General features: G+C 38.1%; 2 protein-coding genes, 1 long non-coding RNA gene and 2 pseudogenes across 3 annotated transcripts in view; 1 reads left to right on the top strand and 4 right to left on the bottom strand.

Moving 5' to 3' along the window:
* Positions 1–4,039: 4,039 nt before the first annotated feature.
* Positions 4,040–10,153, bottom strand: LOC116298884 (cytoplasmic phosphatidylinositol transfer protein 1). The gene is made up of 10 exons (XM_031707460.2): positions 10,000–10,153; positions 8,661–8,809; positions 7,970–8,058; positions 7,388–7,395; positions 7,107–7,178; positions 6,741–6,839; positions 6,312–6,371; positions 6,073–6,168; positions 5,852–5,915; positions 4,040–5,120 (listed from the first exon to the last, which is right to left on the bottom strand). Exons 1-10 carry the CDS (start codon positions 10,045–10,047, stop codon positions 5,029–5,031), a joined length of 777 nt encoding a protein of 258 aa, XP_031563320.1. The 5' UTR covers positions 10,048–10,153; the 3' UTR covers positions 4,040–5,028.
* Positions 10,154–11,202: 1,049 nt separating this feature from the next.
* Positions 11,203–12,725, bottom strand: LOC148911965 (uncharacterized; annotated as a pseudogene).
* An 894-nt stretch (positions 12,726–13,619) lies between these two features.
* LOC148911964 (uncharacterized) lies at positions 13,620–14,020 on the bottom strand. Its single transcript, XR_016119467.1, has 2 exons — positions 13,938–14,020; positions 13,620–13,814 (listed from the first exon to the last, which is right to left on the bottom strand). It is a non-coding gene; the product is annotated as an uncharacterized LOC148911964 (long non-coding RNA).
* A 180-nt stretch (positions 14,021–14,200) lies between these two features.
* LOC148911963 (peroxisomal membrane protein PMP34-like) lies at positions 14,201–18,279 on the top strand (annotated as a pseudogene).
* A 425-nt stretch (positions 18,280–18,704) lies between these two features.
* LOC148911962 (protein-lysine N-methyltransferase EEF2KMT-like) overlaps positions 18,705–25,597 on the bottom strand; it is a 9,975-nt gene continuing 3,082 nt past the window's right edge. Inside the window, exon 6 of the mRNA XM_089028373.1 lies at positions 18,705–18,759. Within this exon, the coding sequence (XP_088884499.1) occupies positions 18,705–18,759 (55 nt within the window). The remainder of the gene's footprint in view (positions 18,760–25,597) is intronic.

Below are 25,597 nucleotides of genomic sequence, written 5' to 3'. Positions count from 1 at the left end.
TAAATGCACAACCATAAATATTATGTCCAAAATATTTCAATTCATTGATTCGTTTGTTCGTTGTCCAATTGTAGATTTTCCATAGAAGATGCAGGGAAAAGTTCGACGATGACTGTAGCACTACGAAGAGGAGAGATGGCTGGCTGGCAGTCTCGACTATGGCTTAGAAATCGAAACGTCCTGCCACTTGTCATACGTGTAACGTTAACCTTGGTACGTTACACGTAAATTGGTTAAAGTCGCATTTGGATGATGATGTGACTCAATTATTATTATGAAGGCCAGGCTGGCGAAACATTTTTGGCTGGAAAATTGTAGTACCTAAGTTGAGAGTACATGACGCGTCATTTACTCAACCCCAGTTTTGATATTTTAATATTTAAATCAAATTTTCCCAATCATAAAAAAAGTTGCCAATCTGGCTTTCATGATGATAATTGAAGATTGAAAAATATGAAATATAATTCAAAATATTTGAATTATTTGAACTATACAAAAACGGTTTTTCATCATCCAAATGCCTCTTTAATAATTATTGGATGAAGACAAGGTGATTAACGGTTTACCGGTAGTTCGATACATATTAGAGAAAACATTTCAGCGATAATCACCGAGCCTGCGTCCCATAATTTTTTCAAATATTACTACGCATGTGATTATTACAACAATTCATGTGAATTAGTGTACGATCTCTAAGAACACTAAACACGAGGTAGCAAGACAGCCAGTTCAGTGGCTGACCAATGAGAGGGCGCGGTTTTCTATAATCACCTGTGTAGTAATACCAAGGTAAGGTTCATTTGATATTACAAGGGGATGGGTGTGTGTGTGTGTGAAGATTCCTAACTTTAGAATACTAAATTTTAAGAGTTTCACTTTTTTGTAGTTACCAGCTTGTAGTTTAAAAAAAAATCAAAACCCTCCCATTCAAACTAGATACAAGTATGTCCTTCTCCTAATATATTGAATGAACCTTCCCTTACACCAAGGTAAAACCCCTAGACACATAATAACGAGTTTGCTGCTAACTTGAAATTTTTGTAAAAGGGGAAGAGAATATTATCAGGACCTTCGTGATAAGTCTTTGATCAATTTCAAACTGCCTTACTATTTTAACATTGATTCACCATGGCGATCAATGGAGGAAGGACGAAAAGGTCAGAAGGACCCACCTCCATTTATCCTCCCATTTGTAGATATATTTTAAATTCACGTCCATTTCACGTTTTATTTGTTCCAGGTTGTAAATAGAAATTTGTTACAGTTCAGTTATATATATATATATATATATTCATAGAAAAACTACAGGACCCACGCACCTCTTCAAACAAATCACATACAACTGATTGGCATGCACTACACTCCAAAAAATGGTTAATGGTTGTTTCTGATCCATTCAGAAACGTTGGTTCGATTCCAACAAGCCATCATATAAGGAGTTGAGAAACTGATCAAAACTTGCAGACAATTCACATCCACCATACAACTAATACTCGGGTATGCACAGATCGATTGACATTACAAACTGCGCGCAGTACTGATACCTTGAATCTATTCTTGTCGGACTATAATGCAGTAAGTCCGATGCATAAGTCGGTTTACGATAAAGGCATGGAGAGGAGTGTGTTTACAAATATACTGATATTTATCGTATTATATTTTGTGTCAAGATATAGGTTCAATTGTGGCTGAAACTTCTGAAAAGAAATGAAGAAAAACAAAAACCAAAAAAATAAAAACATGCATTGCAAATTTATCAAGTTCAATGTGTGTAAAGACCGTGCATTTTAAAGTACACATTGAACAAACAGGATTCCCGGTTTAGAAATTGAAAAAAAAGACAAAACTAAAATTGACTACGAGTCCCTCGATTCCACGAACCCTACGAATCCCACGATTCCACGACTCCCACAATCCCACCTACGCTACGATCCTACGATGCCACGATCCACGACTCCCACGTTCCCATCGTGGGTCGTTGGCGTCGTGCTACGACTACGATGTCGTGCTACGTCTACGATAACCGTGCCTCGAAGACCAGCATCCTTGAGTGATCCACAGGTACTACACCTACTACAGGTACTACGGATACTACATCTACTACAGGTACTACAGATACTACAGGTACTACAGTACTACAGGTACTACGGATACTACATCTACTACACCTACTACAGATACTACAGGTACTACAGGTACTACGGATACTACACCTACTACAGGTACTACGGATACTACACCTACTACAGGTACTACACCTACTACAGTTACTACGGGTACTACGGATACTACAGGTACTACAGGTACTACACCTACTACGGGTACTACAGGTACTACGGATAGTACGGATACTACAGGTACTACAGGCACTTCGGGTACTACAGGTACCACGGGTACTACGGGTATTACACCAACTACATGTGTTGCACCTACACGGATCACTAACGCTGACACCGAACGATGCAACACTACCACAACACACAACCCCAAGATAGTGCCAATTCGTGTGGTCATACATGAAGTAACGACCCATTGTTCACCATAATGTTCAATCGATGTTCACGTGTTCAAACACACAGGAATCCCAACCGAACAAAACTAACCCTTTATGGCCGATTATGACACACGATGAGGACTAAACAAAATAATGAATTTTATAAACAAATAAATACCCAAACTAGAGAAAGCACAAAAGATTTTAAAAATAACTGTTACAACGGTATCTATCAGAGGTTATGTAATTAACACACAGGAAGCCCATACCAGCTTTGAGAGCTGAAGAATGAAAAATAAAACTGAAGTGTTGTTTACGTCGTCCTTGTTCTTTATTCAGTGATTTCGAGCCTCTGTAAAATAGACCCTAGAGGAGAAGGAATTTTTTTTTAAAAAATCGCTAATATTGCTGACATCACTACTAAAGAACTTAGGATGACGTAAACAACACTTCATGCGAGTAAATATTACTACATTCAGCTCTCAAGCTTGTATGGGCTTCCTGTGATGATAACGTACTGTCAACCTTCGCGGATGCCTCACGTTAAAAAAATCATTTCCGCATTGCATCAAAAAATAATAAATAATAATGTAATGTTATACATCGTTTTCAAGCTAAATGATTATATAAAGAATACGTCTGCGAAATTATTTTATGAAAAAATTATTTTATACGATGACACAGGAATCCCATCTCGACACAGATTGGACAACTGCAGCTTCAAACAACAAGAAAAGGCTCGATCAGCACCCCCACTTTTCAAGTTGTTCAATCGCCACTGAATGGGAGAAGAGAGAGATGGAATCACTGTAAGGAGATTCCAAGATGGGATTGCATAACAAACCCCATCCAATGTTACAAACCTCGTGAGGCCCTTAATGGCAGGGACATTGGTAGGATACCATAGCCTGCTAACATAGGGATGATAAATCATCAAGAATGGTTGAAGAACAGGACAGGAATCCCCCTATTTTCACTTAATCTATGTGTACATCCCTGCTTTCTGTTGTCACACAACTAGCCTCAACTTCCAATAAAGCCCAGTTGTAGCAGAATTCATATACGTAAAGTTCTAATGTGTAATTGTTTTAATTTTTACAATAAACATGTTTATATTTATTCAAATACAATATTCCTTCTGCTACTGGGAGTCTAGAGTTGCTTCATATGTTTTTGCAACCCAGACATTGCAGAGTACCCTAAAAAGTAGGGGGAGGGAACAGAAAAATTAGTGGATATTGGGGGGGGGGGGGGGGGGGGAGCATAAAATCCCCCAGGCCAGAGGCAGATCCAAGGGAAAGGTTGTATGGGTTGCAATTCCTCTATGAAAATTATTTCCTGCACTGTTAGTTTTTTAGTGTTGTTTTTTTTTTTGGATCAGCCTCTTTTACAGTAAGATGCCCCTTGAATGCAGAACTCCCTCTTTAAAAAATGCTGAATCTGCTCCTCCACGTCTGCCCTCCCACTCCAATATACATCCTTGGCTATCAAAATAATAATAATGTTATATACTGATATGTGCTTAAAATATTAACACATAGTAAGTGCAGGCATCAATTTTGCAGTATATTTTACAAAGGACGTTTTGTACTATAAGTGGTAGTCAAAAGTATGCCGACAGGCTATCAATTCAAAATACGTGACTTTGTAGTTAAATAAAAGAGGGAATGATACACAAGCTGAAAACCCATGATATATTTTCAGTCCTTCAGCCATTTTCTCCCTAACACGTGCACTATTTTAACTGGAACATAGGACAAATTTCACCTTAGAAGAAAGTTACTGGTGAGTGACCCTGATCTTTCTACTGATAGATAAATATAGATATTCAAAATGTGGTTGTACATGTGAATACTTAGAAAATTATTTTTTCCACACATATATTTACAAATTTTATTAGCCAAGCTTTCGCACAACTGGTGCATCACCAGGACAATGGCTAGTGAGACAGTTTTTTTATGTTAACTAGAATTAACTATTAACTATCCTAGTTAATGTAAAAAAAAATTGTCTCACTAATAGCAGCCATTGCCCTGATGATGCACCAGTTGTGCGAAAGCTTGGCTGATTAAACATAGGTAGAAACATAATTTTCTAATGTTGATATATTTTTCTAGAAGATTCCCAGTTGATTTCCCTTTGATAAATCAAGCACTGTAAATTACAAAATTATACTTTCATATGAGATACACCTTACAGTAATTAAGTTATGATTGCATGTTATGATTGTCTTATTAATGATGAATGCAGATGCTCAAAATTTCCAACTCTTTAGACACAAGTGAGAATTACACTTATAGCTACAAGGAAATGAAAACTAGAGTACAAGGTATTCTATTCAGACATGAAACTTGTTTGGTGTACGCTAAATAATAAATCATTTTGTTTCCATTTAGTGTTACTGAGTCATGTACAGTGTTCTTTGCATTTGATTTTAGTGTCACTAAAACCATGTTGTGTAGTTAATAATAATAATGTATTTTTCACGCCAGAAATACAGTTAGCAATAATCACTATTAATACTTCTAACAACTTCAAGCTTTTTCAAGTTCAGCAGCTGCAACTTTATCATTGGTCTTTTGTTGCATTTCCTTTTCATATTCTCTCACATCTTCAAAATTCATTTCTGAATAAAAGGTAAAAACTAAAATGTAAGCTGCATGTAAGGAATTGGAACACAGGCATTGAGGTACAGTGTAAGGACAGTTGGGAAGTCCAATACCAGTGAATCAACTGAGGTTTGTGGCCCCTCATACTTTCTGTTTTAAAGGAAATCAAAAAGTATTTAAGAGTGGTGTAGCAGAAGTACACTTGCCTCTCACATCTGTGGTCTCTGTTTGATTCCTAGACTAGCTGTCAAATGTGGGTAATTTCCATTTATTGAATTGAAATTTGATCTTTGACTTAGTCATGCCCTGACTTCTATCAGCCTAGAGGTTGTTTCAGGGTTTGATCTGTCAGTTAGTCATGCCCTGACTTCTATCAGCCTAGAGGTTGTTTCAGGGACATTCGATCTTAAAGAGTTGACATCAGCCCAAAGATTGTTGGTATGTCTAAATGTCAAAAAGTGTGCCTTGTGCTTTAAACACCTTCATAAAAATGACTGAGAGAGCTCTCAAGGGCAATAAGTCTATAGAAAGCAAGGATTTAAAAAGATTGGTAATTAATAGATAATAAACACAGGAAAAAATAGATTCCCAAATTGGGAATTGTTGGGAATTTCCTTGAATTCCCAATTCGAACACCAACTTTGGGATTTATTGTTGGGAATTTAAGGAAATTCCCAATAAATTCCCAATTTGGGAATCCGGTTTTTTCCCCTTTGAAATATAGATGAGATCAGGGTTTGATACGTACCATACCACAGATCAATCCATGCAAATGCTTGTCTATGGCCAACTAGAAGAATATCTTGTACACACTATTACATCATAAGAAGGTACAGTTATACACCTACAGTATCAAATGTATCACGGGGGGGGGGGGGGACCTATGGTGCTTGTGACCCCCCTTTCATAATAATTGAGTATGCAATTATTAATTAAACAATCGGTCTGTAACCTGTTTTTAATCTTTACCTTGTGTACATATGATTCCACTCGCTGACTTAACCCCCAGACATCAAATGTAACATTAACCAATTTATAAGAACACATAATCGGTTGATGGGTTTCCTGCAAAACCATTCATTTTTAAATCAAAATAAATTATTGATTCACATTCTGAGAGCAAATACTCTTTACAAGTAATACTGCACTTGGACCGTTTTCTAACCAATCCACCTCACCCCTCAACCCCCCCAAAAAAACAATGTTACCTGCCAACCAGGTTCCAAAGGTCCTCTGCCAGTAACTTTTGATTTAAAGGTTCTACAGTCCTACCATACAAGCAAACAAACGAAATTTTTAGTGAAGGCCTACACTAGCAACAAATTATTTTGTTGCATGATTTAAGTGGCGAATTTATGCCAACAGATCATAGCCAATTTGCTACAACTTGAAACTTGGCAACCTTCAACTGAAAATCGCAGAGAGCTAACTGCATATCTAAATTTCAAGTACATTTGGATATGCAGCAACTTGGTTGCAAACAAGTCTTTGTTTATGTATAATATGTGAGTTGGAGATACTATAAAATCGCCATTGAAATTGCTGCTCAAATTGCATAATAAAATACTAATGAAAAATGATACTCAATATACTACTCGACTCTATGATGTAGTGTTAGTATGTACACAAGTGCTAACCTCTTCAGGAACGTAATACTTTTCAGGAAAAGTATCATATGCAATGTCTACGTGAATGACCTCTCTAGAATCCAGTGAGTCTTTTCCAAGGTCAAAACACTAAAAATTATAATATTATGATCAGAAAAATGAAGGCAAATCTGGAAAATGTAGTCATAACTTTTTATAAATTAGTGAATCAAGATTTTCAAAATTTGGGTGGGGCAGTGGAAGGTGTCATTCTGAAAAGGGTCTTAAATGACATTTGCTTTATGGCTTCATCAACCACAATATTACAATGTGGCCAACTTATGGCTATTTCTTCACAACATTACTTTACATACAATAAGATAATTATTGTCTGTCAGCGTAAACTGAGATTCTTACATTGTCTGTACATCCATTGTCATCAAGGTATTTAGTTTCTATTTTTACTGAAAATCTTGGCAGAAATGAGCACTACAAGAAAAATGTTCAAACATTATTGGCAAACCCACATCTCATTAATTATTAATTACTATAACTACAAATTTTTGTTCCAGGAGAAATATACTGAAAGAGTTACTTTTTCTTCTAGTTGAAAAAAAAAGCAAGTATTAGTTTCTAATTTATTAGCAAGTTTCAAATGAATTTTGAAACAACAAAATAAATAAAAAATGCACACTTACATAATATTCTTTGAGTAGTGGATGTTTGGTTTGCATAGATTAAAGGACGATTATGGAAAAAAGATAGCAATAAGGTAAGAAGTAAGTCAAAAAATTAATGAAAATACAAAACTTTTATATAGGTCAATTTAATCTTTTTTAAGTAAATGACACAAGGTTTGAAATTGGATTTTGGATTTATTTCAAAATCAACTTCCTCCAAGATTATATACACCTGATTGAAAAATCGTTGTCGGTTCAAAAAAAAAGGTTATATCATCAAAGCTAAGACTGAAGGGGAGCATGTGTATTGCATGCTTATTGCAGTTTTCCCTTCTTGTGCACATTTTATGCATCATGGCTTTGGCATGTTGTTAATCTAGGTCGACCGACTTTGCTCTACTGTGCATTTTTACATGTCTATATGCAAATATAATACACATTTCAGAGTACCCAAAATCCTTTTTGATCTTAGCTTTGATGGTATGACCTTCTGGAACCCAAATACGTTTTTTCAATTAGGTGTATATTATAGGAATGGATCATAGGAACATGACAATAATTTGGTTATACTGTCTTGGGAATTGAAAATTATTAACTCACCTGTTATTGTAAATGGATAAAAATTCCAAGCTTTCTCCACCACATAAAATAAATTTGGAATATAGGATCTCACCCAAGTTGGTAAACGACTGTAAAAATAAGAAAATTTGTGAAAAAGAGGGAAAATTTAAAAAAAAAATTAATACATAGACTTCTTTATCTTGGGCTAAGATTTACCCATTTCAAACCATGTGTAATTTGCTTGAGAAAGAGATCCTTTGTTTGAGTTGTATCCATATTCAACTGTCTTCTCCTGCACTGTTAAACAAAGAAATGATACTCTTGGGAATGACACATGGTCTGAAATAGGTAAACATTACACCAAAGTTAATTTAGTCTATCCCTGTCCTTTTCACTGAACAAATTCAATTTTTCCATGACTTCACAGGTAGCATTATGGTTCCAGTGCCTCACTAGCAGAGTCCACAGGAAGCCCAAATTTCTAAAAAGATTTATATAACTTTTTTATAACTTTCCTGATGGAATAAGATTTCTCTGACAATTCCCTAACCTTGAAAAATAACTAGCTTGACCCATGACTTCCTCTGAGAACCCTGTCTTGGATAATTTAAAATCATAGCAATTTCTCCAAGATTGCCTTTTTTATATATTGACAAAATGTCCCTTTTTGGATAGGTATCAAAAATAATGTCAATATGAAATTACATCCATTTTATAACACAAAATATACCTTGATAAGTATATTCTTTTTTCGGTAAGCCTCCCTTTTCCATATTTTTCATCTTCACATTCTTCATTTTTCACAACATGTATACCCTCGCCTGTGTCGCTCTGTTCATTGCTGTGTCTGTTAATCATGTACAACTGCCCTATCCGATACTGAAAATAAGTAAGAAAATACACTTTCTTTAGTTTTGAAAATATTTTTCCTTCACTAACATAATTGAATTGCCAGCACACAAAAGACTGAATTCTGCATTTACAAATATGACCCATCAGGTATGTGACCAAGAAAACAATCCAATCACATATGATATTTATTTGGCTTTTGCTAATATAAATTCTAATTGAATGAGTCAAAACCCTTAGACTAGAATAATCTTTTCTTGAGAAAAACATCCCGAAGGTAACATATATAATTACACGATAATCATTGAATAAGACAGAGAAAAAACAACAATCACTATTCAATTTGTTTCAATTTCCATTTTAGTATCACGTTATTTTACTTTTCATTTTTTTCATTTCCTTTTCTTTTCTTTGCATATTCTTCTTAAGTATTTTCCAATTTTTTCCTGTACATATCTTCTCCGTCCTTCCTTCCTAGATCAATTTTCTTTAATTATTTCCCTCATGAATGATAAGACGATTGAAATGCTAAATTCTTGTTTTCACAGCTGATTAAACTCAGCTTCAAAAGAAAGAATGATAATAAATATGACGTAACGTTGATATTGTTTGACCTACCAAATTGAAAGTAAAAACATAGCCAAAATTTAAAATTTAAACTTTGAAAAGGAATAAGGCTATCATCATAGAAATATCAAGCCTTCTTTTCTTTAGTTTGGGGAGAATTGGCAAGCAACGGCTGTCGGGAAAAATATATATTATATTAATCTTAATTAATTGTCAAGAATTAAAATACATAAATCCTTCAATATTATAACCGTAATTAGATCTGAAAATCACGGTTGGTGAACTGAAAAGAAAAAAATATGTAATTTTCAGGTTTTCTATTAAAAGTCAAAATAAAATAGCTAGGGAAATGATGAAACCTAATACTGTCTTGTTCTTTTGCTTTCGATGTGGTTGCAAAGTGTCCCTTCAAGACCCCAGCCCGGGGACCCCAGCAATACTACTACTTATCGTCAAACCAAAGGAGATGAATATCGAAAGTTAAACCAAAACCAGCAGTTTTAAAATGATAAGATCCTGACATTTACGAAACTAAAAGGGTTTAATGAATACAAAGTCCTTAAAATATATGCTACGTACGAATTAATAAATATTCATTGGCGCGCAACAAGTGAGCAAGAAAAGACGACTAAACTGATCACAAGAAAACTTACCTCTTCGACACTCAAAGGCATACTTATTCTGTACTCTTTCACCAACATTATAATAAATTTAAGGCTTATCAAGTTTGGCTCATCTCGGAATTAATAAATATACATCAAAGCTGTCTTCAAACACTGAGAAGTTTTCCGCTTTGCTGATCACTGGGCGGCCTGGCCAGCATCTCAGCCGAGGGGTTGACGCGGAACGTGGACGGACTGAACTTTTTAGAGGGAAATGTATGGAAAAGTATATAAACGCTGGAGAGATCTGGTTATAACAGTTTAACGCAAATGATTTGTTAAGTTAGTTTTGAGTGTCTGGATCAATAGGATTGGATACGTTCCTATCCCAAATCCTTTGTAATGGGTGCATTTTGCCCTAACTTCTCCTACCCAGTACTGCCTAAAACACCTTTTTTCAACCCTTCAACTGACCTATTTCACTATGGACGTCACTGCTTGTTTATGTGGGGGATAGAATCGCCAAATCCAATAGAAACAAAATTTGCTCCTAGCGAAACAGTTTAATCTAAAATGGCCTGGTTTTCAGATATAACGTGTTAATATGTACTAAAAAATATTCTGAGCATTTGCTGGCTATTCTACTTCTCTTAATGGATTGATACGGGTTTTAGAACAATTTTTGGTGAATTTGTGTAGATTTGACCCTGTCTGATGACCATGATCCTTTGCATTTAAATAATAGATTGTTGAAGATTGTTTTGATGTGATGTCTTAGTGAAATAGGGCAATTTTTGCCACGCTTACTTTCGTGTTATTGTATTGTGGAATCCGTATGATTTTTACAACATGTAATATTTCTGCCTCGTTGGAAATAAAAGATCCAAGGTTATAGGCTGACTGGACTACCTGTGGGGGGCCGATGCCTGGTATAGGCTGTTCCTTCTGTGCAAGGCAATAGAAGCCAAGGTTCTTTAAGGTACTATTTAGAAAGCTTTTATGTCCATGCTTTTATGGCCAAGCGTATATGTTTTTGAGTTCCAAACTGAACTGTGCAGTTAGAAGGTGCAAGCACAAAACTACGTCCAAACATCTTTGAACTCAAAAAGTATTCAAAATTTTAAAAAAAGTTTTTAAAATGACTTATGTATTTCATTGTACTATATCTTTTATTCCTATAACAGAGCAGCTGTTGCTTTTGGGCCGGCTGTGACTGTGGTGCAACACAGCTAGCCCACTCATTAAAAACATTCTTTAAATAAGTTTTTCTCTTACATATTTTTTACATAGAAAAAGATTTGATATTCTGTTGTGCTTGCTGAGGGTTTTTTTCATTCTCCAAATCTTGACATGTTTTTCTATGACACTTGCTATTGTTTTTGAATGTTCAAAAAGAGCTGCATCAGCACTTCCTGGTAGATGGATAAAGTTCTCTGCTCCCGAACTGCTAAAAAACTTCTCAACAAGACCTTTGGCAGTTTGCCATTCCTGAAAAAATAATTTAAATAAGGCATATGAAGTAATTGGTTTGTAATAAAGATCAGAAACTGCATAGATTGTTTGAGGAGTAATAAAGGGAGGGAGGGAGGAAGAAGGGAGGGAGGCAAGAAGGGAGGCAAGAAGGGAGGCAGACAAGGAGGCACACAGGGACTGGAAAAAGACAGGCAGATAGGGGGAAAGGCAGGGAAGGAGGCAGGGAGGGAGGAAGGCAAAGAGAGAGGCAGGGAGGGGGATGCAGGCAGGTAGTCCAGCAGGGAAGGAGACAGGAAGGGATGGATGCTGAGGTAGAGAGGGGGGAAGCAGTGAGACAGGCAGGAAGAGAGGCAAACAGGAAGGGGGAGATGGATGGAGGGGTCTAGCACAAAATGCAAGGGTTCCTTATGTTTCATGCAAATAAGGAAGGAGTCAGACATCTATAAAATAAGGGAGGCATAGGCTGATACAAGAATGTTTCCAGAAAATTGCTGTTATAATTAATCTTAAACTAACCTTATTTATAACATCATCAGCTCTCTTGTTATACGTTTTACTGATCAAAACACTTGTTTTAACATTGTTTGGATCAAAGCGCTTAAGTTTTGATAAAGTCTTTAACTGAGAAAGGCTTTCATTGGCAAAGAAATACTCATCAACAGCTGAACTCAAGTGTCCTGGTTTACACATCAAGTACTTTTGCCTTGCAGTTACATCATCAGCTACAATAGTATGATTAATAGGTGTTTTCATAAGACCAAAATAAAGGCCAAGCGACTGACACCAATAGCTGCAGAAAACTGAAGGGCCTGTAAGCCTGAAATATGATTTCTCAGCCACAACCCAGTCCATGGATACCTTTCACCAATAAACATATCTTCTATCAAAGGGTTTATCAAGATCAATCCTGCTACTCGGTCCTCGAAAAGCTGTGCATAGAATCGTGCATTGGCTGCACCAATTTCTGATCCAACTAAAATAAAGGGTTTTGCTTGGGTACTTGATGCTGTAAAAGTCTATGGAAATCTTCAGTCATTCTTTCAGTAGTGGATGGAGCGCCACGGTTTTTTATCTTTAACATTTTCTTTTGACCTGTTTATAAAGGGTCTGTCGCTAAAGCCAAGCCCTGCTCTGTCAAAAAAACAAACCGTAGAAATCCTGGCTAACTTTGGTACAACAAGGGTCCATGCATCTGAGGACATTCCTGTGGGTGCATCAAGTATGATAGTAGGCTTTCCTTGTCCAACACAGCCCATGAACATCTTCTGACCAAATCCAATGTCGTAAAGCTCCCTATGAAACATGTTAATATATATATCCACATTAGTTTGAATATAATTAGGCTAGGGTCTAGAATCTAGACTGTTGGTAAGGGACTTGTCAGTATTAGGAAGCTTCAATGGTGTAAACCAACATATATATAATGTTTAAAGTTCACTGGCACATTTTGCAGACCATATTGGGAATATCTGAACAATTTGCAGCCCTTCTTTAATACGTTACAGTAAGATAAGGTCTCGCTGTGTATAACCACAGGCTTCCCAGTAACTGCAAAGGTGCATGATACAAATAGACCAGTTTTGAGTTCCAAATTACTCTGTGTTTCTTGATTACAGACTCATTACACAGGGTTAGCCTCAATTTTGCGCAGAATATTCACATGTTCCAGTCAAGGTCCATGGAGTTATAAAGTGTTTATATTGTTGAAATTCTGCATTCTTTACTTTCCCGTTGGTATTTGTGAACATTTAAACACTGATAGGAGGCTAACCCTGTGTAAATGAGTCTGTACTCAAGAAAATACAATAGTAATTTGGAATTTGGTATATTGTGGTCTGCTCGACCAGCTCTTGTAGATTAAAAGGGTTCTTGGGGGACCAGGGTTGCCATGTAGTGCACTACAGTAGCAGAGCCCACACTAACCATATCATGTTACCAGTATATAGCTGACAAAGATATGTTTCCTTTTTCATTCATTTATGAAAAGCATAGATGAAAAACTTTATATAACTTATAGGAGTTTTCAATATTATGCGAATTCACTGAGCTGCTTGCTGAAATTTGTTTTTAATGCTGTCAATCAAAAGTAAATAGTTGGCACCTTTTATATTTTTGACTGGCGGCAGTGAAAAACCAAGTTCCAATGGGCAACTCACAATTACAGATTTCGCCTAATATCGAAAAATGGAGTAATATATTCATTCACCTTGAGGCTTAAGCCCAATGGCTTCTCTGTACAAAGCTGCATGATTCAGAAAAGCAGGAACTAGAAGAACTAAAACAATATACTTCAAAACCCCAGAACACCTTCCTCCTTTATCTGGCTCTGGTGGAACATCCTGAACAGCTGTTTCTCTACTAGTGCTCTTAGATGATGCAGTAGAGTCACCTTGCTGTGAAAGACAACGTAAACAAAACGGGTTCCCTGTGTGTTAACTTGATTTTAAAACAATTTCGAAATTTAGAACCTTCAAAAAAGTAAATAAGCTTCGGAAAAAAATACTAAGGATAGCTACCTCTTTCTTTGGAGTATCCGTTCCATTAGCTCGTCTTTTAATCACCACCATTTTAGTCCTTTACAAAAATATCTTTCTTCGTGAATTTTCTTTAGAAAACTGAAGCCCCACGTGGACTTAGTCACGTGATGAATCATCCGATTGCTCCGGTCAGCTGTTTTACCCATTAGAGTTCTAAAATTAGAATTTTTTTTCAATTTTTGTACAAAATCCTTGGATTTTGGGATGGTTTTGTATTATATCGTAAATATTTCAATCCTTCATAATGACTGTGTTCTCAAAGACTGTTAATTTTAATGATTTGGTACCTCTATTGCCGTATTTGGAAATCCCTTCGTCTTTGAAGTCCGTGTTTTTCGTTCAGTAACCTTGTACATGCTTTGTCCGGAGCTGTGGTAAGTAATCGTGTTTTTTTTTGAAAATGTTAAAATATTCTGTATGTCTGATTTTATTTTTTTCTCAGGGAAGTGTTACGGCAATGAGCGTGTTTTATCCACTGGATACTGCCAGAACGCGACTACAAGGTAGAGAAAAGAAAATTGTTATGTCGCGGCATTGTGCAATAATTTTTTTCATTAATGTCTTTCTTTTCTTTTCTTTTCTTTTACTCGGTTTAGTTGATGACAAAGAAACTCCAAAGGCACAATTTATGTTTGAGAGAAATAGTACAAGATGAAGGATTGTAAGCTTGCATTTTGTTTTATTTGACAGATGTTAAAACCACAGGGATCCCAAAACATAGGTTCTACATTAAGGACCCGATCAGCCCCCCCCCCCCCCCCCCCCACTATCCCACTACCAGTAAATATAAAGTTTTAGCATCAGTTGATAAGCAAATGATTCTTTAAAATTAGTGAAAATGAATCACTGAAATCTTTTTTAGGAGATAAACAAAAGTATATATTTTGTCTTTTTGTGTGAAGGTCTGCAAAAAATGAAAATATGCAGGAAAACAATGAAAATGTGGTCATGTTTGTCGTTTGCAAGGGAATTCTTACTAGAACAGTTCTGATGTCGTTAGAACTAGTAAAATCTATGCTTTGATAAAATGGCAAGGCATGGCCAGGAAGGATTAGAGAGAAGAGATTGAAGTAGATTTAATCCAATGTTTGTAGTATATCTCAATATTTTTTTCCTGGTCTTCTGCTTTTCAGAATGTCTCTTTACCGAGGATTGGGTCCAGTTTTGTTCAGTCTCTTTTGCTCCAACTTCCTTTATTTCTACACATTTAATAGTCTCAAAGCTATATTTCTTAGAAATAGACATGCATCAACCTCGAAGCAAGATTTACTTTTTGGATATATTGCTGGTATGTAAATTAAAAGGGATTTTAAAAATCAACTTCTACCTTGCAAGCTTCATGCAGTACATTCCTACCCATCTATGTAATAATAACAATAATAATAATAATAATAATAATGGCGATATTGGGATAAACAGTGGATTCCACAGAGTTGCTCTTCTTCCACTGGATTCCATTGGAATTTAGAAGTTGATTTTTGTGGAGGGAGGAACGCCGGAGAACCTGTAAAACCCTCAAAGAACAGGAGAGAACCAACAAACAACTCTACTTACATACAACACCGAGCTCAGCGGGACTCCACCCCGGGTCGCATTGGTGAGAGGCGAGCACTCACCGCTACACCACCCATGCTTCCCATATGTATATGCTTCCTCTATGTATGGCTACAAGGCTTAATTAAGAGGGAGAAAACTGGAAAACCCGGTAAAAAACCTTCATGATAATAGGATAACACATCAAACATTTGACATGAGGCATGAACTTAGAAAGCAGTAAGAGACAGTGCCGTAGCATCTCATGACACCCTTTAACCACTTTAATTGTCGTACCTCACTACAAACTATTTTTTTACTTTTGTTCATCTGTGTCATTTACCAGATTATTTCTTCAGTCCAGCCATTATATCTTGTAATTCCATCTTACTATAGTCTCCTACAGCCGCTATTAGCGTCATCATGCAATGCCAATAGGGGCTGCAGCACTAGTACTAATAGCGACTGCATAGAAGACTATTCTTGCAGTTGATTTTTATTCATTAATTTTATTCTTTATTTCATTTTTATCATTCTCAAGGTATTGTGAATGTTTTGGTAACCACACCTCTGTGGGTGGCAAACACAAGATTAAACCTACAGGGTGTCAAGTTAAGGTCACAAAATTTGGAAAGCATAGCCACACCTAAATACACTGGAATTATAGGTAAGTGCAATTAAGGTATGAAGTGTGTCTCCATCCTACTATTAGTCCCATATCATGTACCCTCCGAAAGCTGTGCTCATATAAAGCAGTTTTCATATTATGACTATGAAAAACTTAGCAGTGTGTGTATGCCTTGTGCGACCATGATTTTTTAAAATTTTGATTGGCTGATTTTTTTCTTGCTGTTGCCTTGTTATTGATCAAGCAGTCCTGAACCCTTGGCATGACTGTGTCTGCAACCTGCTTATGCCTTTTTTGGATGTTATAGAGTAAATTGTTGCATAATATAATTGGTTTGGTGTATGCCTTGCCATGTCAGCTTTTCACTGTCCAGGCTTAAAATAAAGGTTGATAAGTTATAAGTCAAAATCATTGAACAAAGTTCCAGTTTTGGCTGGACATTGTGGATTTCCAGCCGTCATATGAAAATTACTCTGAAATCCATGAAATATGATCCTTTGTTTACAGATGGTATATGTCGCATAAGTAAAGAAGAAGGTCTGGGTAGCCTGTGGAATGGTATTGGGTCTTCTGTATTTCTTGCTGGGAATCCTGCTATCCAGTTTTATGTGTTATGAGAGTATTAAAAGGTTTCTAAGAAGAAGTGGGAAAACGGTAAGAAATGACTGGGGGGGAACTGCATACAATCAAAATGAATAAAAGAGTGGAAAGAAGTGAAAGGGAAATGGAAAGGTCGACTGAGAAAAACTACAGATAATGAACAAGAATTGGAAGGAAGAATAGAAGGAATTGAAAAGGAAGGAATGAAGAAACATTGAAATCATGAAAGGATATATGAAGGAAAAGCAGGAAGCATGGAGAGCATGTGTTTGCTAATACATCTACTCTCACCAATGCGACTTAGGCTGTTTGTATGTTCTCTCCTGTGTTTTTCTCTGGGTTTTTCTCTCCAGTTTTCTTTCTCTGAATTCCAGAACTGTTTTCATGTTTGCTCAAAGAATTTGCTGTTTGCCAGCTTTGGTTTGCTAGATCAGTGCTAGTTAGAAGCTCCTGCAGTTATCAGAAATTCTTCTTTTTTTCTTTTAGAAACTTTCTGCATCAGAGTTCTTTTTGATTGGAGCAGTAGCTAAAGCTATAGCAACAGTAGTTACTTATCCACTACAGATTGCACAGTGCAAACAAAGGGTAAGTTTAATATCAAATAAACTTGTTCATCTGCTTCCAAATCACAAGCCAGGGTGAAATCATACAATTTGGGTGGATGTCGATCCAAGTGTTTCCATGATATCGTCAGTAACACAAGGTTTTCATGGCACATGTTGATTGACTGTCATGGAAATGCCTCGATTGGTGTACGACAAAATCTACTTCATCACGACGGCAAATTTTACAATTTTGCACATTATGATTGGTAAACATTCAATCCCTAATATCAAATGGAGCTACCAGAGTAGGCAAAATGCAACAGCAAAATTCCTAATGAGTAAATCACGTTTTCCTTTTTAAGGCTGGCTATGAAAGATATAAACAACACAGCAATCTTCTTTCTTTATTGGCAAAATTGATAAGGTAACATGATATAATGGATGGCAATATTCAATAGTGATGTCAGCAGCAGTGACAACAATGATCGGATAGACATGTAGCGATGGTTTGATTTCTATGCAGTTAAGGATGGTATGATGTGACGAAAACTATTTATGATATTGTTACGTGAAGGATTGTTTAGTTTACAGTGAAAATTGATTGACAGCGATGATGGTGGTAAAATAATGTGATGCTGATATGGTTGATGGCGAAGTGCTTGTGATAAACTAGTTAGGATATAAAGAAAGTGTTGATGGTAATGCCATGATGATTCTTATTACACTGATGTCATATGGGTGTGATGATTATATCGGGTGAAGAAGAATGAGCCAGCGATTTCACCATAATTTGATGACAGTTATTATGAAATGATAACTGATGATCAAGACAGTAAGAAAAAAATGAACAATGGCCATTAATTTCTTGTGATTTCAATCCTGCAGGGAGCATAGGCATTCTGGACTGTACAAGGGTCTTGAAGCTAAATTAATAAAGACTGTATTAAACTGCCGCGTTGATGTTCCTGTGTATGAAAAGAATTGCCGCAGTTATATATTTGCACTGGGGTGGTAGAAGATAAAAGCTTAAAAATTGCACCAGCTGGCCTTAATCAAATTTAGGATATTGATATTCAAAAACATTTTAACCCCCCTCCTTTTTATTGTTCCTTTACTAAATCTATTCATTTATAATCATGGCTTTATGGATTTAGTGACTACATTGCCTGTATATTGACAAAATTAATATTTAAACTTATTTCTAGGAATAATATGATATTTCAACATTAATAAAAAACATCGGCAACATACAATCCTCGAAATTTCTTGGGATGGATTTTTAATACTAGAAAATGCCATAGTGATAAAGTGCTGTTCATGAAAACTGGTGTAAAGCTAAAAGGCTCTTTTTCGCAGGGAAATATTTCCTAAATGTTCCCCAGCTCCATAAAATAATGCAGTCCAAGACAAGTTCGTCCTGGTCAGCTGGGTCTATAGTCACTAATATCTTTCTAAGATTTCTTCTGGTGGCCTCAGTTCATGTTCAGATATGCTTCTGTCAACAGAAAAGATCAAAGTTTGATTGACAGATAGAGTTACAAACACTTAAGTGTGTTGAACATAAAGACTCAAATACTGACTAATTCTGCTAATCCCTATTGTTTTCTATTGTTTAATACACTGATTTACTCTAAATAGCTGCCAAAGTGCTTTATTACACTTAAGGCATGGGTTCTAATTGCAGTGGGTTCTTAATTGCTGGCTGCCCTTCCACACAAAAAAGTAATCAACACTGCTGTTACAACACACAACTGCTGATTTAATGAAAGGAAAATGGATAGCACCCTTGCTTCTTCTCTTCCCCAAAAAAACTCCTACCCCTTGGTCCCTGAGACACACTGAATGCACCATTAGGGGAGTACCAATATCCTACCGTCTGAATTTCACAACTTATGATATGTTGCAATTCGGATTGTTCTTTCTGTCCTTGCTTTCGGAATCATTAGAGAGTCTGTCGTTCCTGGGCTCGTTTGTTGCTGTACTAATGTTGCTGTTTTCACGGCAATGTCATGTCCAGAGTACAGTAGGATAGGAGATTTGGGGGGTTCTAGTCGCCAAAGTGAACACCGGGGATACCAGCTAAAGCCAGTACATCTGAGATTTACACCAGTTTACCGTCATCCCGGTGAGGGTTCTAGCGCAACGACCCCGGAGGGATTACCCGTCTAAAGTACCCCCTCGATTACGTACCGCGATTACCCGCAGCCCGCGTCTATTGTAAGATATTTAGTTTATATTGGAGTGGGTGAAGATTGTTAACAGAGTTGTTATGATTCTCGTGTAAAGGCTTAAAACCAAAGTTTGTACCTACTAAGACAAATAATTATATTGGTTGCGGGAACCATCATTCCTTTTTGAAATGCAAATGAAGACGACACTTCAGCAGCAGTGTTACGGTGTGGTAAGAATATTCGTATGGCGTAACCAAATGTACCAAAGAGCAATTATTACGCCAATGGAGGTCGTAGAAAAACGCCATATATAAGAGAATAAAAGTACTTCAGGGACCTGGTCGAGTCATATCCAAGGTTTACATCCGGTCTTATATTTAGACAACGAAGTAGTAAAAAAAATAAAATTATAGACCACTGAAGAGCCACCCCGCAAAAGTCTACGGAACAGTGAAAAAAATTAAAAACTTGGAAATATACAAAAGCTATCTCCTATTCTTTGTCTGAAATTCGGTAGTCATTCCCGAGGTTTGGATATGGTGAGGAGCGAGTGGATGTTCTTGCAGCGGATAAGGATATTCTCTATTACCATGACGACCTACGAAATATTTTACAAACAGCACCCAACCACCCTGTAGGATGGATTCAAGGCGACACTATAATAATGATTAAAAGCTTGACGTAGGGGTTTTTACTTTCACGTGGTGGACGTGAAGTGCTGGAAGAAACAATGAGTTGTTACGGTAAAACAATAGGCAAACATTCACTCATACCCCTTAGCCTTAAAACAGCAAGTTGCAAAGTAGTAGTGAAAGTAGATGATATTCACTTTTTAAATCGCTGGTTGTTAAGGTGCTATAGGAATGCGTGTCGACGCTCACTGATAGCATTGGGACATTTGATTACGCATATGACCCAGACAGCCGGCGTTCAATAGTAAAATAGAGATGTTTTGCTCGTTGCAACGCAGATGTTTATGAGCAAGCTTTCTTGAAGGTCTTCTTTGCTTCTTGTAGATTTTTTGCGCGATTCTCGGAAAGATCTTTACAACTGTTTTGTGATTCCTTATGTCTGATTTAATTCTCATACTGTTCTCTCTCTCGCTAGAATCAGCGAGAATTTAGTCATCTATCGTTCTGTTCACGCCAAAGCATTTGAGACAAGGTCGGATGTATTTCTTTAGCTTTGACAGAGCTATTTGTTCGTGTTCATGGCTTCGGATATTGGTGGCAACTTGTTTATAATTACCCGTAGCAAACAGCGAAATGATTGCAACCAAGCTGCCCCCAACGCGGCCAAAGGAACTCCAAGATTAGCCCTGGTCCAGTAAGCGAAGTTAGAGCCAGCCAGTGACCCTAGTTAACGCCACGGACAGGAGCCGGGAGGAGGAAGTTATCGCCGATTTTATTGTTACAGTCTGCTTTCGAGCTGCTAACCTACTTTTTTTGAACTTTCATAGTGTTTTGCCTGACCCTCTAGGAAGCTAAGATTAACTTCATTTATTAAGCCTAAAATTTTCAGCATTTCATCAGGGAAATCGGATACAACGTGAGGTGTGATGATTATAACATCCATTCGATATTACTAATGTACGACGCTTTTTTGGAAATGACCGTAGAGGAGAAGCTGAATCACCGAAAACCGGGATTATGAGAACTGGAGAGCATTTAGGCAAAAATGTTCCCAAACGCCAAGTCTATGATGGTCGAATAAGACCCCGCTGGGATTACTATACCGGTTCTAGGAGGTTACCCGCAGGAGGAATAAAGCCCCTAAGCTAGTTGATACGGTAACACATTTAAAGTGCCGTAAGGCGTTAACTTTCCAGAGAATTACTACCGACTACCGGAAGATTATCCCATTTTACCACAACAAAGGTGGTGAAAATAATGACTTGCTAAATGGTTAACTCCTTAAACGATTCCGGGGCCTACGATTTTAAGCTAAGTCAGAGATATATTTAGCGAGAGAAACTGGCCACGAAGATACCTAGCGGACGGAATCCAGAGAATGGTTGTCAGGTCCTAATATGGGTATTGTGCCCGCAGCAGTTAAAGCTTTGCTGTCTGGGTGTACTAAAGGAGTTGTGGTATAGCTGTAGAACATGCTCCATGTGATCCTTTCCTACGATTTATGTTGCTTTTACATTCGTAGATATATTCGAGGTAGGGGTGCACTTCCTAAGGACACTGTTTTTGATCCAAAGATAAAATAAAAAAAGTGACATGGGAGCGTTAAAGAATTTGAAAGAATGAATTTAAGCTACAAGCCCGACATTTCGTAAGCCATGAAGGTGCCGCAATGGTATTTAGGAGAGATGAGACTTACACCTATGCTTCGTATGTTGGAGTAGCATCGCAAGACCCGGGTATGGGTATCCTAGCAGATGGGAAGTTTCGACTTAGGGGGTTTAAAAAGCTCAAAAGGTAAACTTGATTACTCATAGAAAGCAAAGAGACTATCTTGGGGCACCTTTCTTCGCGCAAAGGGTTTGGTTGAAGGAATCTTGCAAGGATTAATCGAAGCATCGAAGACTTTGTTTACTGTCTTAGGGCGCAGGCTTGCAAACTCGCAGCCCAATCGTTAGTGCTCTGGGTGCGTCACAGGAAACGACAGCAAGATTCTCGTTCTTCTGGAGTGCTATTATTGAAAATGAGATATCTAATCATTTCAGAGATATCATAGCGTGCAGCAGTCCTAAAGTGCGACTGGATACGCGCTGAGTCCTGGTTGTTGGTAATGCAAGTAATTTGGTTCATCATCAACGTCGATTCAGTCGTGGGTTCAACAAACTTCAGCGAGCTACTAATGATGAAGTTTGGGGGTAAATGATGTGAAATCTGACACTCTAGGAGCATTTCCCCAGGTTGTAGGAACACACAGAAGGAACAACAGAAAAGAAAAGCATTAAAAAGGTAGAACAACCGAACCAAAGAAAAATAAAGAAGGTTACCGAGGAATATAACAAATACCTAAAAGCCGGCTTAGCAGCTTGCAAGCATTGGTTGTTGAGCTATTATGTATATGGCGATGAAACAACCCATACATGGCTGGAGTCATTGTGTTTACAACTTACCACCATGAGGAAAAAATACCACAAGGCATCTTGGGTTGATTGTACGGGGATGTTGTGAATTGAACTACTCAGGAAAGAAGTTAATCCCTTTGTAGTATTGGCAATTGTGCGAGCCAGTCATGCTAACGTAGGAATTCGTGTCTGCGACGACACCAGGAACTGCAGCCATTGCGTACGAAAACGAATACCAGGGAGCCTACACATTTTTCCGTAGACAGCCCCCAACGAGTAGCACCGAAAAATCTACGACTTGGACTTTTTCACCATGGTTGCGAAATGTCATGGAAAGGTGTGTTTAAAGCTGCAAATGCGTGTAGACGACAACCGGGATCGTTTGCGTGAATAGCCTGACGATCAAAGAGATGCGATATAATCCGCACCATTCGCACACTTACGGGTGCGTCTTTAAATATAGAATCCACATGTAACAGGAGGATTCGTTTTTTCTTTCCTGTCTGAGGAACCTTGTCCCTATGGTGATGTATGGTATTGAACTGGTATACAGGTAAAGTGGGGGCCTTGGTATGGCTCATATGCCACCATTAACATTAGTGCCGCTTAATGATGCAAGCGTGGGTTTAGAGTCGTTGATGAGCATGACCACCCAGATGCTACACCGCAGGAGAAAGAGGAATAATAGACATCAAACAGCACATTGTTTTCGTTCTGACTCTCCGAAGAGCATTCGAGAACAAGTCGATGTGACTTTTCACATGATAGCCAAACATGTAACAGCGAGGTAAATTAGCCCAAGCGATCGTATTCTGATTCGCCAAAGCGGTGCGTTGGAAAGAACACTGAGTTATGGGAATGATGTTAGTCACAGGAATGCTATTTGAAATAAGTCTATTTCTTACATGGGAGCTTACCCTTGATACCAAAAAATATCAAGGCGGCTGCGAATACTATCTTTACATCCCCAGGTGAGGACACCTCGGATTCCGACGACGATAAGCTACCAGTAAACGTAACCCAGAAAGATAACCTTATCTCTCAAGCAGTACAAGGCCATATGATAATCCCAAGATCCAAACGTTATCCCCACGAACTTCAATAGTTCTCCGCGCGGCCCTAAGTGCCAAGGAACAACTTGTGAAGCAGCCCAGGCAAAACGGCTGCCATTCTTTTTTCCAAGGCCGATTAGTCCATACCTAAGTTTTTACGCCTGCCGCCTGTATACTTCTTAAGTAGAAAAGAAATTCTACTACGCCTCGAAATAGCAACCGCGAATTGCCAGTGGAATACCATACTTCAAAGGCTCTTTTACCCTGTCCTTGGTGGTAAGGCACCAATCTCTTTCCATGTTTTCCTTTTGCGTATGTAATTCCTGCAGGCGCATGAAGGTTTCACTTACCTTTTGGGCGCCTTCCCGTTCCTTTCGGAGCGAGTTGATCCGCAAACTATTTCCTGCTGTCCGCTCTATTTGTCCCTCCAGGTCTTCGCTAGCCTGCTGAATCTATTTGTCGGATTTGTTCTGCTTTAGCATTGATTTCGCACCAACGGCCGCCGTTCTCTCAAACAGAGAGGTAGTATGGTGGGTACGTAAGTTCCTAGCTTCCTTCCTTGTGTTAGTCTAGGTCTTGCAAGCAAGTTCGAAGGCTTTTGGGACTTGGTCCCTATCAAAAGGGGCTTGTTTCGTGGTTCTCTAATTCACTTATTTTGGTTTTTGTCGTCAATTTCTCTCTTTTGAGATCATAGGAGTAGTTGGTTTGGTCGCATATATAATTGCTTTCCAACTTCCGCCATGGTTTCTGTAGCCTCAACGCTTTTCTAGCGCGACCTTTAATCAGGGTTTGCCAACACTTTCTAACATGCTTATAGTGGCACGGTGAACCTTTACTCTGAGGACGTCACCCTAACTTCTCACCATCTTTATCGAAAGAGGGGTTGTGGTTTCGTCCAGCGGCTTTATGTCAGTATAATCTCAGGTCTGGAACGCTTATGAGGACTTGTTTCGCGTTCTGTTCGTGAGCCACGTCGTCAGCATCGACCGGGAATAACGCTCCTTAGCTCTTGCATGCCCACTCTACAGTGTTCCCGGGACGCGGTTTGCTATCACCAATGTTTTGAAGCTCAAGTCTCAGGGATTGGGTTTGCGTGTGGTCTTGATTGCCACATGCGATTAGGCGGCCGTGGCGCTTTTCCATTACTACCATTTTATGTGTAAGGCTGCGTCGTAGATTAAGGGGTGTTTTCCAAGCCTTTCGTCCATGGGTTAAGTATTCTTCGTCGTTAAATCGACTTGACCTTCGTTCAGGGTGGGATCAAATCTGTTCATTCATACTTCCATATCTATGATAAGCTCAAAGTTAAAACCCACGTTACTAAGCAGGTTGCGGGAACTGAAAGCAGAAACGCATCCTTCACCGGTCAATTCCCCAAGACAGGCTAAACTGGAGAAACGCTGTAAGTAGGTGTGCCGCCTAACAAGATACCTAGTGTTAGTTCCTGGCACCTTGGATTAAGGTTTTGATTGACGGTGCAACCTACCGTCGAAGATGAAAGGATTATCGTTAACAAACTTGGTCGCAAACATTGTTTCAAAGATGCGAGTAAAGTTGAAGGGGAATCCTCTTTAGACTTAAAAACTATGACATTTACACAACTTACAAAAGATCTGTGGTGACGCATTCTCGAAAGGGCACAAAATATAGAAGCATGGGATCGGTTATGCACCCCCTCCATCTTACGTAATGTTAGGGAATCCCACAGACACACACCTATGACGGCAGCGGAGAAGAACGCATATGGGCAGTTGCAAAGGCCATTAAGACAGCTATGGTACTAACTAAGAATAACATTGGACTCTTTGAGGGCTATACCAGCCAGGAGTGATATCCTCGGACAGTTGAGTGAGTTGCAGTTGACGGTGACCTTAGCCAACTAACTCACTCATGGGGGTTATTTAAGCACTGCGTTGCTTGGGCAAGGATTCCTCCATATGCCATGACAACCTGGATATTGCAGTCTGAAACCCCATCATTCCTGAGATTAGCACCGTAGCGCTGGAATGGAATACAGTGTGGAAAAGGCTTTCTTGTACGACCACGCCGGGTAGGTTAATGTACAAAACCTTAGTTTTCGGG

Source organism: Actinia tenebrosa, unplaced genomic scaffold, assembly GCF_029948245.1.
Source record: "Actinia tenebrosa isolate PJP-AT-01 unplaced genomic scaffold, QUT_ActTen_1.0 PGA_scaffold12__29_contigs__length_12842862, whole genome shotgun sequence".
NCBI lineage: Eukaryota > Metazoa > Cnidaria > Anthozoa > Actiniaria > Actiniidae > Actinia > Actinia tenebrosa.
This window is presented reverse-complemented; position numbering and strand designations above follow the sequence as displayed.